The sequence below is a fragment of the Corvus cornix genome, chromosome 11 (assembly GCF_000738735.6).
Source record: "Corvus cornix cornix isolate S_Up_H32 chromosome 11, ASM73873v5, whole genome shotgun sequence".
In the NCBI taxonomy this organism is placed as follows: Eukaryota; Metazoa; Chordata; class Aves; order Passeriformes; family Corvidae; genus Corvus; species Corvus cornix.
Window position 1 is genome coordinate 13,798,132 of NC_046341.1, and position 14,555 is coordinate 13,812,686.

At 39.2% G+C, this 14,555-nt stretch overlaps 1 protein-coding gene across 1 annotated transcript in view; it reads left to right on the top strand.

Annotated features, from left to right (window-relative positions):
* ITFG1 (integrin alpha FG-GAP repeat containing 1) overlaps nucleotides 1-14,555 on the top strand; it is a 73,678-nt gene that overhangs the window by 31,353 nt on the left and 27,770 nt on the right. Inside the window, exons 9-10 of the mRNA XM_039558225.1 lie at nucleotides 4,396-4,490; nucleotides 12,390-12,562. Of these exons, the coding sequence (XP_039414159.1) occupies nucleotides 4,396-4,490; nucleotides 12,390-12,562 (268 nt within the window). The remainder of the gene's footprint in view (nucleotides 1-4,395; nucleotides 4,491-12,389; nucleotides 12,563-14,555) is intronic.

Sequence of the window (14,555 nt, forward strand, 5' to 3'; positions counted from 1 at the left end):
AATGATTCTCACATGATTCCTAGATGGAATAAGACTTCTAATTTTGTCTTTACATATTCAGACATAACTACAGGTTTGCAGGTGATGAGTACGTGGGACTGTTCTTTTTCTAGCCGGTTCCACTGCCTACAAAACTTGATCTTTACTAACCATGGAGTTATGCTGTATCACAGTCAAGACAGAGTCATGTGTTGAGAACGTGCTCATTAACAGTTGAGTTTCTGTTTCTATGTCAAAGGTGCTCCAAGCTGAGTGGTGCTAGTGCAGACATTTGTAGCCTGGAGTGTTTGGGCACACCTACTGCTACAAATTACATTGAAATTACAAACACAATTTCCACCAGTTTGGACTGAGATTTCATTTTTAAATCCATACAGTGATAGAAAGAGAGACTAGTAGACCCCAGAAACTAAGTGCAGGCTACAGAGGGTCTCCAGAAATAGGTTTCCTAAGTAGACCTAGGCTGAACGAGATTATTGAAGACATGTTATGCAAGGTATTTTTTATAAATACTTGAAACCAGTGGAGGTCTTAGAGGTTCATCCAGCCATTGTCACCAGTGCATGTTTTGTCACCTGTGAACACCTAATTGCACTGATCAGTTGTGCTAATGATACTCCTTTGAATGTCTGTCTTCCTTTTCCTTTGTGGAGAAATTTCACTTCAAGATCAGAGTTTAAAATTGAAGGATGTTTATTTACATTGAGATTGAAACCAGGCATGAAGATGAGAAGAGTTGCTCGGGTCAAAGATGAATTTGTTGTCATTGAGTTTGAGCTGTTAAGTGAGCAACTGCTGGGGGTGTTTTTTGTGTGGTCTTCAATGTCAGTAGTTTGCATTCCAGCAGGTGCTTCCAAGGTGGAATCATGTAAAGATGAAGAATGAAATACTTGCTTTCAAAACTGGAAAAGCTGCTGCATCGATTCGTTGGTTTCACAGTGTCTTTGAAAAAGCTTCAGAAATGCAGGAAACATTTCTGGTTATAAAAGATGAATCTGTGCATTGTAAGATGTGCTTTAGAAATAAAAACTGGAGAAGAAATAAGATACCATATTATGATAGAGATGAAAAATGTTGGGCTTTTCTTCTTTTGATTTCTACTTTTCTGTAATTTGACTAATTGTGGATTTTCTTAAACTATTTTGCTACAACTCAGAAGATATTCTTGTTTCATTGATGTCCTATTTCCAGCTACATTCTCAATGCTGGAGCTTTACTTGAAGCCTTTTAAGTTCAACATTTGTTCTGTCTGCTCTAAATACTGAATTAATGTTTTTATATCTCATCTTTGTGATCTTTAAATTCAGCTGAGCACAGAGTGTAGAAGAGGAGAATAAAAACCAACCAAACAAAATCCAAGCAAACCAGTCCGGTATCCATAGGATGGATATCTCTGTCTGAAAAACTTTCATGAGGTGGATACAACAATAATTTGAGATATGTGAGCTTAAGAATGGCCTCTCATCTTGTGTTCAAGATGTTTTTTGACAAAATTTATTTTTAAAATAAATCTTTTTTTCAAAACTGTGCTGTAAATTTTCAACAGATTTTTCTCATATCTTGAACTTTATTTTTTTAACTACTGGATTCTTAAATATATGTTATGCAGAATTGAAGAGAAATTGCAACTGAAAACATGATCCTGTAAAAGAAATTATGTAAATGGGGGTTTATCTTCTGGTCAAAGGAATTGAGGAAACTCTGGCCTTCCAATATAGAATGTATTTTGTAGTATTTTCTTTGCAGGGACAAAGGCTTGTTGCTTGATGCATATTTGCCTTCTATTCATTTGTTGATCATACTGAATTTTTTAATCAAGTCTTAAGTAATTTATCCAGAACACCTGCATCTGTAAGGTGATGGCTACACGTGTAATTATATGCCAGTTCTGTCCTTACTGTCCTAGGATTGGTTATTCCTCAAAGCTACAAGGGTGTTTTCATCAATGTCCTGCTCCACTCTGAACATTAACTACCCACACCGTCAAACTGAGTTATTGGCATAAAAAGATGAATGTTTGCAGTATAAGTAGAATCAAACATTTTATATTCCTCTCTGCTCCATAGCATAATTTAAAATGAGAACATCCTTGTTCTTATCCCTTTCTAAAACAGAGGAAGGTGGTTCTTTGTCCTTGCATGTTACTGAAAATCTTCTAAAATCGCTTCGGATGAAAACTTTTGTAGAAATGCAATTAAAATATTAGGGCTTAACTTACATTTTATATTCAGAAACGTATCTCTGCAACTTAATTCAATTTTAGCAAACCCTTCAATATTCCTATGGTTTATAATTTGCAAATTGAACACTTTTTTCCATTTAAGTTTAGAAAAAAAGGTAGTCCAACAGCATTTTAATCTAGTTCATGTAAGCAAAGATTCAAGACAGTAACATTTTAATTGTTGTTTTTGAATGATGCAGAAGGAAAGCAAACACTTTCAAAAGTTGGTGCTGATTTCAGATGGTCAGATTCAATAGTTGCTATGTTGATTTCTCTCTGTCCAGTGGGAATTCTCTTTCCCATCTCTTTGGATGTGAACTTACTGGATTTCTGTCACCTAGGCTACTTCACATCCTAACTTCTCTATCCTTGAGAACAGAGCTGCCATGAGGATTTTGGAGAGGTTTGGTGGTGAGGTAAAGTAATTCATGAGGCAGATGGGATGTAGGAAGCCACTAAAAGTTTGGCTTTATCACTTGGAGATATTTGGGGAAGTCTGATATTTTCATCACTCCTCCTCCCCTTATAACCCTCCTTTCCATCTCCCAACTTCCTGATGAAATAAGGGAGGGACCCAGAAAATGTAGCTGTGCACAGATATAGATGTAAACACACCCCCAAAAGGAGGTTCAGCTTCATGGAAGTACAAGCTGGCAGGCTGAGAAAGCCTTTCTTACGGTACAGGTAAATTACGACAGGACCTCTAGGCTGTGGCCAGTACTGTACTGAAAAATGAATAAGGGGTTCAGTGACTTCGGCAGATGATCCAGCGTTTGCATATTGGCTAAGGAGATTTCATGAAGCAATTTTTCCACTTGCCTAAATAAGCTGGTTTGGATTTCTGCAAACCCAAGCAGTAGGTATGCCTGAAGCCCCTTGATGCCCTGAGCACCTTTGTGGTTCATACAGAAATCCGTTTTGTAGCATGTTCGTAAGCTGCATTTCTGAAACATCAAACCAGTGAAAATGTAATTTATTGTGGGATAGCTGAGCAGCTGTCAGGGAGCCAGGCTGAGAGGATGTTTGTGACTGTAACCTGCAATATTTGATAGATATAAGATAGAATCCAGTAGTGGAAATGATTCAAGTAATTAACGTGCCAGATGAGGACCTCTCTTTATTTCAGTGTTCACAGTGAACAGTGGTTATCTCAGAATGAAATATCCAGCTCCTCAGAACTGTAAGGGCTAAGGGGCAAGTTGAAAGGGTGAATTTTTTTTATTACACTGTGAGCTTTGATTTCATAGCCTGGAAAAGTAGATTACCTGAAGTCTGCCTGAGCTGGGGATGCCATCTCTGTGGCAAGCCAGGTTTGGTTGTGGTCGGGATCTTACAGCCGTGGTTGTTGCTGCTGCTTCTTGGTGCTCGTGTTCCTCTCCCCCTCTGTGTTCTCCTTCCCAGCCCAGACAGGGAGCTTCCAGTGCTCACCTGGCCCCTGGGAGGGCTGCAAGTTCAGAATGGCAACATAGAGATTTCTCCTGGAGCAGATAATGGACAGTAAATTATTACTTTTTTCCTCACTATATGCTCTGTGTGTCAGAACTCTAGATGCAAATAGTCATTGCTTGTTTAAATATTAAAAGGTCATTATTCTGCTAAAGGTTTTGGAAATACATGGATTAAAGGCACTTAAAGAACATTTCTGAAAACCTGTAATTTACTCAAATTTACCTAATTCTGTAAGCCTGGGATTTATTAGCCATTGTGTTAATCAACTCTCCAGTGTTGTTTTTTGCGTTAAGTACAGATTAAGATATTACATGTAAACTCATGACTCTTCTTAGTCTTCCTGACAGCAGAAGAGTTTAAAACTAGTTCAGAAAATTAAGTAAGTTTTTATGGTGGACTTGTAATGGTGGATTTGTATTAAAAGTAATTTTCTTCCCAACTGAACATAGGGATTGATTAAATTACTAAGGACTTACTCTTCTCAGTAAAATTTAAAATTTCCTCAATATTATGGGTCAAGATAAAAATACAATAGCGAAGGCAATCTTCAAACAAAAGACCCAAGTTAGATTATTAGGTTGAGGATTTTGAGTAGGTCTAGTTTATCCCATGTAATTTTTCAGATTTAAAAAATAGTAAGTTATTCACAGCTGATTATTTCATGTAAACAGGGTTTCTGATTACAGAAACAAAGCTGACAGGCTTTTTTTTTTTCTCTTTGACAGATGGGGATGGACAAAGTGAACATTTATTACCAGTCTGTGAGGATGAAACATGTCAAAGAAGTGCCATCTACCTAACCAAGCTGGGATTGGATCAGGTAATGTGAATTTGAATAGCAAAGACAAAGCAAAATACTGTGCTTTATGAAATTATATGAAATAGAAATTTTTCAGGAAGGAAATGAAACCTCCTCACCTGTAATTATTAAATACGAGGGACTTGTATTTGTTCACTTGTGTTCCTTATCTGAAAAAATACAGGTTTAGTGGAAGAGGTTGCAAACCTAGAATTCTTTATAATGGATAATTCTACTCAAGAAAATGATGGACACTCCTGAAGAGTCGCTTTCTTGGTTGCAAAACACTGTATTCAAAGCACCATAACTGTCCCAGCATAAGATGAAAAGCAAGGTTTGTGTTAAGAGTTGGAAAGAAATCTAATTCAAATGATGAGCTTGTTTAGTTTAACTTAGGGTGTTATTTTAGAGTATAAATATATATATACACACACACAAACATCAAGTTGAACCAGCCCACACCTCTTACCCCTAATTTCTACTTTGTTTGTTATTAATGAAGTAAATTTCCAGGTGGTATAGAACACTTTCTTAGGCTGTGTATCTTCAGGGCTGGGTTTCTGTTAAACTGTTGGAGGTTCATTTGTTCATGACACTACTGGCTTTCAGAGACATGGTTTAAGTGTGTGATCGTCTGGTTGAAGTATTTACAGTAGCCTGATTTATAATAAAGTTGCAGCATACAATAAATTAACCAGATGTTTGTTGGATGGCTTAATAAATGTTCTACTAAATTCATATTTAGCAATGTGAACCTAAAGGCCAATGTGACCTATAAAGTGCTTGTAGCTGACAGCAAAACCCACTGTAGGGTACTCAGAGAAAATTACAATGTGTGCCATACATGTTGCTACCATGATAGGAATTACTGATTATTCCCTCACTGAAAAATTGAAAGTTTAATTTTGTGCTGATAGTATACTCTCTGATCTATAATTCAGAATTTATAGCTGAACTTGTTACAGTCTGTAGCCTAAGTTTAGAGCATAGATTTTCTCATTTAAGGAATCAAAATTTATAGAACACAGGCTGTAGCTTACTAGTGAGGAAAATCACTCTGTGTAGGAAAGCACACAGCTCCTAGTCAGTGCAGGAGGAATGACTGGGATGGAGCATGCCATCAGAGTAAGAAAGAGTAACTCTAAATTTGGTACTTTGTATCTTTTAGCTTTCTGAGCTTGGCAGCTCTGTTCTCAGAAGTCACGTTCTGCTGTGCACGCTGTTTGGTTGGTTGTGGTTGCTGGTTTCTTGTTTTGATTTGGATTTTTTTTTTTACATTGATCCCCTGTAAACACAGAACACAGACAATAGATTGTAGCACTGCTGGATGCACAGGGGTACAGCAGAGTTTGAGGTATGGGTCAGAGCCTTTGTACAAAGCAAGTGGATGCTCAGTTTGGAATCCTTGCATTGCTTCTGCCCCGGGGAGAGCTCAGGCTGCAGCCACATGCTGGAATGGGGGAGTAGCTGGGATGCTCTTTGGCAAAGGACAGCTGCACTTCAGCTCTCAGTTTAGTTCCTTACTCTTGATAATACAAGAATTAAAAGGCGTTTGAGTTTTGTTGCTCAAGTAAGTTTGAGGCAAATACTTTAAATTAAAGTAATTTCACTGTAGAAAGTGAACCCCCACACAAACAGTTGGAACCACTGAGAGTAGTGGGGTCTGAGGACCAGTTCTGGTAGCTGTTGTTCAGGATATGTTCCCAAAAGGAAGTGGTGCAGTGGTGGCAGAGGAAAGTGTGGGTCAATTTGCCTAATATCAGAACTTTTCCAAGTTAGAGTCTGTTTTTGTAACCTGCTCTGAAGTAACATTGCATGCAGCCAGTTTTCATCTTGCTTCATTACTTCATTTGTTTAGTCACAAATACATCAGATAGTTAACCTATATTTAATTTGTTTACTCAATTTAGGAATTTCACTGTGTAGTTTCAATTTGAGAATACTTTCCAAGATAATGACTTTCGACATCAAAATTAGCAGTTAAATATTGTCACATTATTTTAAACAGCAAAGAATCCAGGAGATTCTCAGCCTGCTAGAAAAAAAGTATTAAATAGTATTTAATTTAGACTTGCCTAGAAACTGTAAAGCAATTATCCCTCCCTATTTTTAGAATGACTTTAATTAAAAATGACAGTATCAAATGGCATGCAATAATGACTTGTTCTGGCCTAACCTTTTTAAAGAATTCTATCTAGAATACTCCTTTCTTGCACTTATCTGGAGGTGATGGAGCTTTTTCTTTGGAAATTTTTTCTCTTTTCTGTTCTGAAACAGTGAAAAGTATCAGTGTCTTCATTCATATGTCTGCAGTTTTCCCATGCATTGCATGCTTCATTCATATCAATTCTTACATTTATTTGAAAGTAAAATGTTTCATTTCACTGCATTTGGTCATTGTGAGGTCATATGACAAGCTTTGACTAAGGTTAATCTTCATGAGAAATGTTAAACATAAACTTTGTGGCAACGGACTGGAATAAATTCTGTTTACTAATCACTTTACAATTTGAGGGAAATAATAAGGAGCCCTTGTAGTGCAGAATGTGTTTCAACGAGGGTGTGGTATCCCTTGTGGAGCAGGTAGGTAATTATAGGGAGTCTGTGGGAAACTGAGAAATTGCAAGTCTATTATTGAAAAAATAGAAGACTCTGTATCTCCATTGTCTTAGTTCAGTTTTTGCTGCAGGGTTTTGTGGCTTATTTTTTTAGTTGAGGCTGTAGCAACAAATTCTTCTCAGAATCTAATTATTTTTTTAGAGAAACTGATCTCAAATCTGAAAAATCTCAAATGAGATGACAGTCTTGTAAAAAAATACTTTGCCTACTGGGCCTGGTTCTGTCCTTCCTGCTTGTTTGCTGTCGCGTTTGATGAAACCCAATGAGAAACAGTTAATGCAGTTCCATGATAAATATGATGCTTTGAGATGAAATGCATAACAATAAGAAATGCACATCTGTACAATTAGTGGCTCTAAAGCCTATAGTGAGGAGAGGCAGGCAATGGCATGTCAGGCTTTGCAGTTGTTCCAGTAAGATCCTGTCTGTCAGTATATTTCTCATGATGTCTTTGGCCCAACTGGATGGCTACTGGAAAGCCAGGCCAAGCTAGGAGAATTGTTTCAAGGATAACCCTTCATCATAGGTTTTAATTTATGTAATGTTGATTGGGGGGGTTTAAGTATTAGAAATGTCTCAGATTTTCTTCTTTCGGATGGTGGAGCAGAAGTAAAGGCCAACAAAATACGCACAAGTGACTTAAGGAGATACAGACCTCCTAAGGTTTTAATGGAATGTGAATGATTTCCATAGCAACAGCAGAATTGCTGTCAGATCCAAGTGGAATCCTATACACCGTTTCAGATTGTGGCAGGAGTTAGGACACCTCAGACTTCTTCACATTCACCTGCAATAGCTACAGTCTAATCTGGGAAATGTTTTAAAGTCGTTGGTACTGTTTAATGTAGGAACTCTAGATACTGTGATATTCTTAGAGATGACTAATCTTTCTTTAATTTTGCCAAGTATTCAGTATGATTTTTCATTTGTTTCCTGAGGCAAACACTATTATTTCAGTCCCTTCATCTGAGAGTTTCTTTGTGGGCTTGATGATTCTTACAACCTTTCTCTGTGCAATAGAAAGGTTATAGCTTTATTCCTCTTGGAAATCTAGCAGGTCTGAAGTAGAACACAGCAGTGCATCCTACTGCAAACCCCAGGTCTTTGTGGTGTCGTTCTCTAGGCCAGAGAGGGAGGTGACAGCATTGATTATCACCTGCAGTCAGTCAATGTCAGAAGTTTTTCTTCATTCCTGTGTAACAGTTTAAAGGGGGGGAATGGATTCAGCTGCTGTAGTTTTCATAAATGTCATGTTCTACAAGATCTTCTCATCATTTTTAAGTTGCTTGTCTTTCTGAAAGCAGCTGTGGGGCTGTGACCATTGCAAACATGACTTTTACTGCTTTGGTTAGTTTTTTTCTATGATTCTAAACCACTGCTGTGGAGTGTCAGCTTCTGGGCTTTGAACACCAGAAGTTAGTGATGTAAAGTACAGTCATTTCCTCAGCTGTCTAAGGGATTCAGGTGACCGCTGTATGCACTGAAAGCCTAAAGCTTGCTGAAATCCTGCCAGTTATTTGTTGTGTGCAGCTGAACTGCAGCGTATGGGGACTGAGAGAGGGAGCCCCGGGAAAGGGCTTGTGTTACTTCTGGTGCTGTGATAGCTCTTTTAGCCCACTCCTGATGCTCATCTTTGGCATTCCCAGAAAATGTGTTGGCCAGGAATGGGCTACCAATTTCCAAACTTTGCGACTTGCAGCTGGCTCCCTGCCTGTGTTCTGTGGCCTGGAAGCAGCAGCTGGCTGGGGGTGGGTTTTGTGCTTCATGGGTTTCTGGCCGTAATTTAAAAATGGAGATGTGTTAATCCCATAGTTTGGGCTCAAAGACCTGCTCACAAGCTTTCGAGCAAAAGAAGTCCCTTCCCTAATGTATAGAAGAATGTGGGCTCTGTAAGAAATGAGCCCTTTTACAGTGACTGCAAGGAACTTTACATTTTTCTCAAATCCCTAGATCTTTTTCAAAGTGAAAATTATGCTGTTTCCACAGGGCAAGAAAACATTCTTTTTTCTACTTCTTGAAAAACAAATGTTTGAAGAGTTTAAAAACAAATATTCAAGCACTTAAATATTTTTTATATTGTAGCCTACAAATCATTAATTGAAGCATCCAAAATATCTATATAAATGTTTTAAGTAATGATATTAGTGATGCTGTGCAATGGAATTTAACAGAAAAGGAAGAAGTAAATCTCATTTCTCTGACTGAATTTTATGTGTTCATCTAAAATTTCTTTTAAAAATACACTTACTCAATTTTTCAGTCTTTTCTCATCTGAGCTGTGTAGGAGAAATCATATGATCAGAAAACTGGAAAAAATAGCTTCATGTGTCCTCATTATACCCACCTATTTCCATCTTAGATAGAAATTAAAAAATTAGTTCTGGTCTTTTCCTTTTAAAATAGTAACAGGAAACAGGAAGCTTAAAGTAATTGTCTGGATTATCAAATACAAAATAAGCAGAGGATTTGTATTGTTGACAATCACGTTTTCAGTTTTTTGCCTTTTGTACTGAACTATATGTCCCGAGGCACTCGAACAATTAATCTTGCATTACATTACATAGTAGTGCAGTTCGTAATAGAAATCTACAGAAGGAGTTTCGCCAAAAGCGTGGATTACTCTGAATTTAAACTGTCAGAGCAAGTTACATCTAGTGCTGGAATGGGATCTGGTTGTGCATCAAACAAGGCTGATGTTCTTGAACTGTGACACAGCTGCTCTTAGGAAAAGTCCCACAGCTGCTTCAGTGGCATGGATGGATTTACTCTGTGCATCAATGGTGCTGGTGCTTGGTAGTAACAGGTGATGTTTTGCTCACCTGTTGTTTTTTGTCTCTTGTTGTAGACCTTAGGAATGTGAAATTGCCTTCTATGAACCATTCTGAATAGAGTAAAAAGAGAAACAAATTTGTATTTGTGCCTAAAAATTCATTTTTAATTTTGTCTCTTTAAGATAGTGTTACCTGGGAACATTTAGAAAGTATATGATGGATATAATTGGATTTTACTGCAACGACTGTGTGAACAATACCATGTAAAGTAAAAGCTATATTATATTTCATGGTTCTGATTTCAATCACTGTTTTTCAAAATTAGACTATTTTGCAATAATATTATTTCATCTGTCTTCTGCATGACAAGTAAGTACTAAGAAATCCAACCCTTTGAAAAATTTCCCTCAGGGTAAGAGTCTTTCCCTTATTTTCTGTTTCTTAGACTTTTCCAAACCTTCAGCAAGTAAGAGTAACTAACTAGACATATGCATGTTGTTTGGTGTGAGGGTCCAAGTGTGTTTCATTTCGGGTTTGAGGTAGCAGCAGGTGCTGCAGATGATGATTTAGTTCAAAGCCATGGCCTACGCGGGCAGCACGCGCTGGGTGTGTGCAGTGACAGGCAGGACTGCCCCAGGCTTCTCAGCCATCTCTGGGATCCACACAACACCAACCTCACTGCATTTCTGCAGACATTTTGGGAGCTTCTCTAAACTGCCTGTGCTTTTTTGTAATCCCAAGGGAGCAGTCAAGTGTCAGACACGATTGCCATGTGGCAGGAATGTTGTTGATTACTGGATTGTGCTAGCGAGGGAGTCTTTCCATGGCAGGATATGAACTGTCATGGATCTCGTTCTGGTTCCTGAAATAGCTAAATTAAGGCTTGGGTGAGAGACATGTAAGATCCGTTAAGTGCTTTTGATGTTGCTGATAGTGATCCTTTAAGATGGCACCCCTCTGTCCTTTTGAAGGCATTGTCAGTTAGTTGACATATAAAATTACTTCTGACTTTTAAAATGACACTGATTTTTTCTGTAGCACTGAAATATTAACCCTGGCACTTCAGCTTCATACTAACTTGCAAAATTACCTTGATTTTAATTAAGATAAATTCCTATTTAGCACCTCTGCAGCATTTTGGAAAGTAAGTGCAGTTGCATTCTGTTTCTTGTCCTGGAGAAATTATACTTCTCATTTCTTTCGTACTTTCAGTTTGATACTTTATTCTTAATTTCTTATCAAACAGTTCAGTATCTGGTGCTTCGGGGGAGATAGGAGGGGAATTAATCTTGAACTTCTAAATATCCATGAATAATAGAATTGTTCAAGTTGAAATGAACCTTGGGAGATCCAGCCTCCAGCTTTAAGCAGGAACAAACTGAATTCAGACCATGTTGTTTAGAGCTTTGTCCAGTCAGACTTTGAAAACCCCCAAGGACAAAGGCCCTGCAACTTCTCAGGGCCTCATTTGTAGTTTAATTTGGTTGTTTATCTCTAGTCAGAACCTCCCTTGTGTCAGTCTGACCATTTTCTCTTGCTCTTCTGCCATATATCACAGTAGAGAGCCTGGCTCCATCTCATCAGCTGGTTCCTTGCAGGCACTGCAAGATCCTGCCTTAATCTTCTGTTCTCCAAATAATCCCCGTGCCCTCAGCCTGTCCTCTGAGGAAGTACTCAGTGCCCGACTATCTTGTTGACCCTTCTCTGAACACACTCAGTATTCTCAAATCCTTCTTGAACTGTGGGGCATAAAACTGGACACAGAATGCAGATGCAGATGAACAAGTGCTGAATAAAGAGAAATCCTGGGTCATCCTGATGAGCAGGAGCACAGGCAGCAGCTCTGGTGCAGAGCTGGTTTGCTGCCCAAGCTGCTGTGCCCAGCTTTACCTTCCTGCTCAGCAGGACCCTCCCCTCCCTCAGGAGGGCTGGTACCCAGCTGAGCACTGCCCAGCCTGTGCCAGTGCAGGGCTTTACTGCTGGTGCAGGGTGTCTGTAGCTGAGTGTCGGTTTTGCCTATTCTTGCCTTTCTAGGTCCCCTCTGAATGGCCATCCTGTCCTGCAGCATACTGACAGTATCCAGCAGTTTGGTGTTGGCCGCAAACCTAAAGAGGCTGCATCCATCCTCCAGTGTTACGATGTCTATTGCATTGCCTTGCAATTCCAGGGGAAAAAATGAGACTCAGGATCTCATGGCCCTGATGGTTTGGGTTTACCTACACTTAAAGATTTGTATAAATTCCAGGCAAGCGTGAATTTCAGTTAAGGGGTTCGTGAATGTCCCCATATGCTGGTTGTATTCTTACAACCTTAACTATATTTTCCTGTTCTGGAATAACTGAGTGCATAAGAAATACTTCAAATTATTTTTTTCATTTGGTGACAGAGTTAGGAAATAATCCTTATTTGTAAGTGGTTAAGAATCCTGATGAAGTGAAGAAGTGGCAGCTGTTTTAAATAGAATTACATTGTTTAAGTAAATAAAATGGATTTATTTACCTTGCTGGGGTTTTTTTGTTTTGTTTTACAGTGGATTCCAGTCTTGCAAGACTTCAGAAATAAAGACACTGTCTGGGGCTTTGTACCATATCAAAATGACAAATCTTCAACAGAAATTTCATTTCCAATTACACTTCATATTGGAGATTACAATATGGATGGATACCCAGATGCACTTGCTATACTAAAGAACACTTCTGGAAGGTAGAGTATATGCAAACTTAGAAATAAAGCTATCAGATTAATGTTCAATCATCAGTCATAGAAATTACTAACTTCAGTGCATCTCATCCATTTTATCCAGTGAACAAGACTTTTGATCTCTGCTAACTGTTTCCCTTTGAACAAAAGTGTGCATTTTTCATGCTACATTCAGAATGCATAATTACATAGGCTTAAACTGGGACTCTGGGTGGGGAATTGCATCAGGGACTGGAGTATGAGGCAGCATTTTAGGCACTCCTCCCAGAGCTCAGGGGCTGATTCTCTCCCTTTCCTTTCCCAAATAATCTTCTGTAAATTCCTGACTTCAGCTGTCAGTTCTGACTAGTCACACCAGGCTGGTGAGAGCTGGGGAACCTGTTCCGTGCTGTCACATGGAGTGAGCACTGACTGGTGACTCTGCTGAAAAATGCAATAGTGGTTTGCCCTTTTTGAGAACCAGGAATTTACCAGTGATTTTTTTACTGTCCAAGTCTAACTGAAAATAAATAACACACGCACCCCAACCCCCCTAAAAAAGAAACTTCTAACCCTTCGTATTAAATTTTTCAGCATAATCTTCTCATCCTCCTTTTTTAAATTTTTTTTCCTCCTTGCTTGCTTTCCCAATACTTTCTATTGCTACCATCTGGTGCTAGGTAGGAGAGGGCATGTGGGGATGCTCACAGGGAGACTGTTGTACACAGAGGAGTCAGTGATCCATGTAAGAGCTGACCTGAGTAGGTGCATTCCCGAGCTGTTCCGCACGTGCTGCCGGATAAACGCTGCCGGCTGATCGCAACAGAGCAGCCTGTGGGCAGCTCTCACCTGGCACCTGGGGATGCTGCTGCTGGCATGTCCTTATCTTTACCTTGAAGTGTACAGCACGTTTGCATGTGAACATGCTTTTGCTTGACAGTAGGGATGATGAATAGGCTTGTTCGCTTCGGAGAAAAACGGAGAGCCCTAGAGACCATGGTGTCAGTGAACCTCAGTACAGACAGGATCTGTGCACGTATCCTGCAGTCTGTCTGTGCTGCACAACTGACTCTGCCAGCATCTGCAGAGATGGAAGATTATCTGTGCTATTCCCTTTTTCTTCATGTCATCACTTGTAAGAGGTATTTTAACGCATACTTTGTGGAGTCTTAATGTCTTCCTTACTTGACAAATACTTGCACTAATGCATTACAAAGCAGAGTAAGTGTCTCATACAGATGTATTTGTTATCTTCCTTTACGTGGTGTTTTGGATGAGCTTGGGTGTCGGTTCACAATTCAAATGAATACTCAATAAGGAAAACAAGTGAGGAGCTCACTTTGATGCTTCAGACAGTAAGAGAATTTGGTGCTGAAGTCCAAGAAGTCAATTCAGGTCTTCTAGTGGTTGCCTAAACATGAGTCACCCACTGACATTTTTGTGTTAGAGTTCTTCAGATAGTGACACACCTAAAAATGACCCAGTTTGAAGAGTAGCGTGCCTGTATTCAGCCTACGTGATGTGATTCATGACAAGGCTGTGAGCAGCTGAGCTCTGTCTGTACCTCTGAGCCTTAAAATAACAGCAGAGCAGCTGTTTCTATTCAGACACGGCAGACAAGAAGGAGGTGATGCTGTTACTGCCCAGAACTTGCCAGGCAAAGTTAAAGCACTCAGGCCCTGAATGTCACGTGTTTGACTCCAGACTTTCCTCAGCTAGGACTTTGCATCTTCTGTTCAGCAGTCATTGAATAAAGACTGCAGACAGTCTAGAGAGCAAACTAGAACCAGCCTTCCTTTTGCCAAAGGAACACGGTGACATAGAAACTGTAAAGTTGCTGTCTTTGCTTTTGCTTAAGCCTCAGAAATCCTGTGTTTTGAGCTGTACTATCGTGTATGCTGATAGCTGGTGCACTTCAGAAGGGCTGCGTGAAGATTTATGGAGTTCAGAAATGTACTTGAAGCTGTTTTAACTTTTAAGGGTCTTAGGAGCTTCTGTCCTCTGGCTGATCTATAAT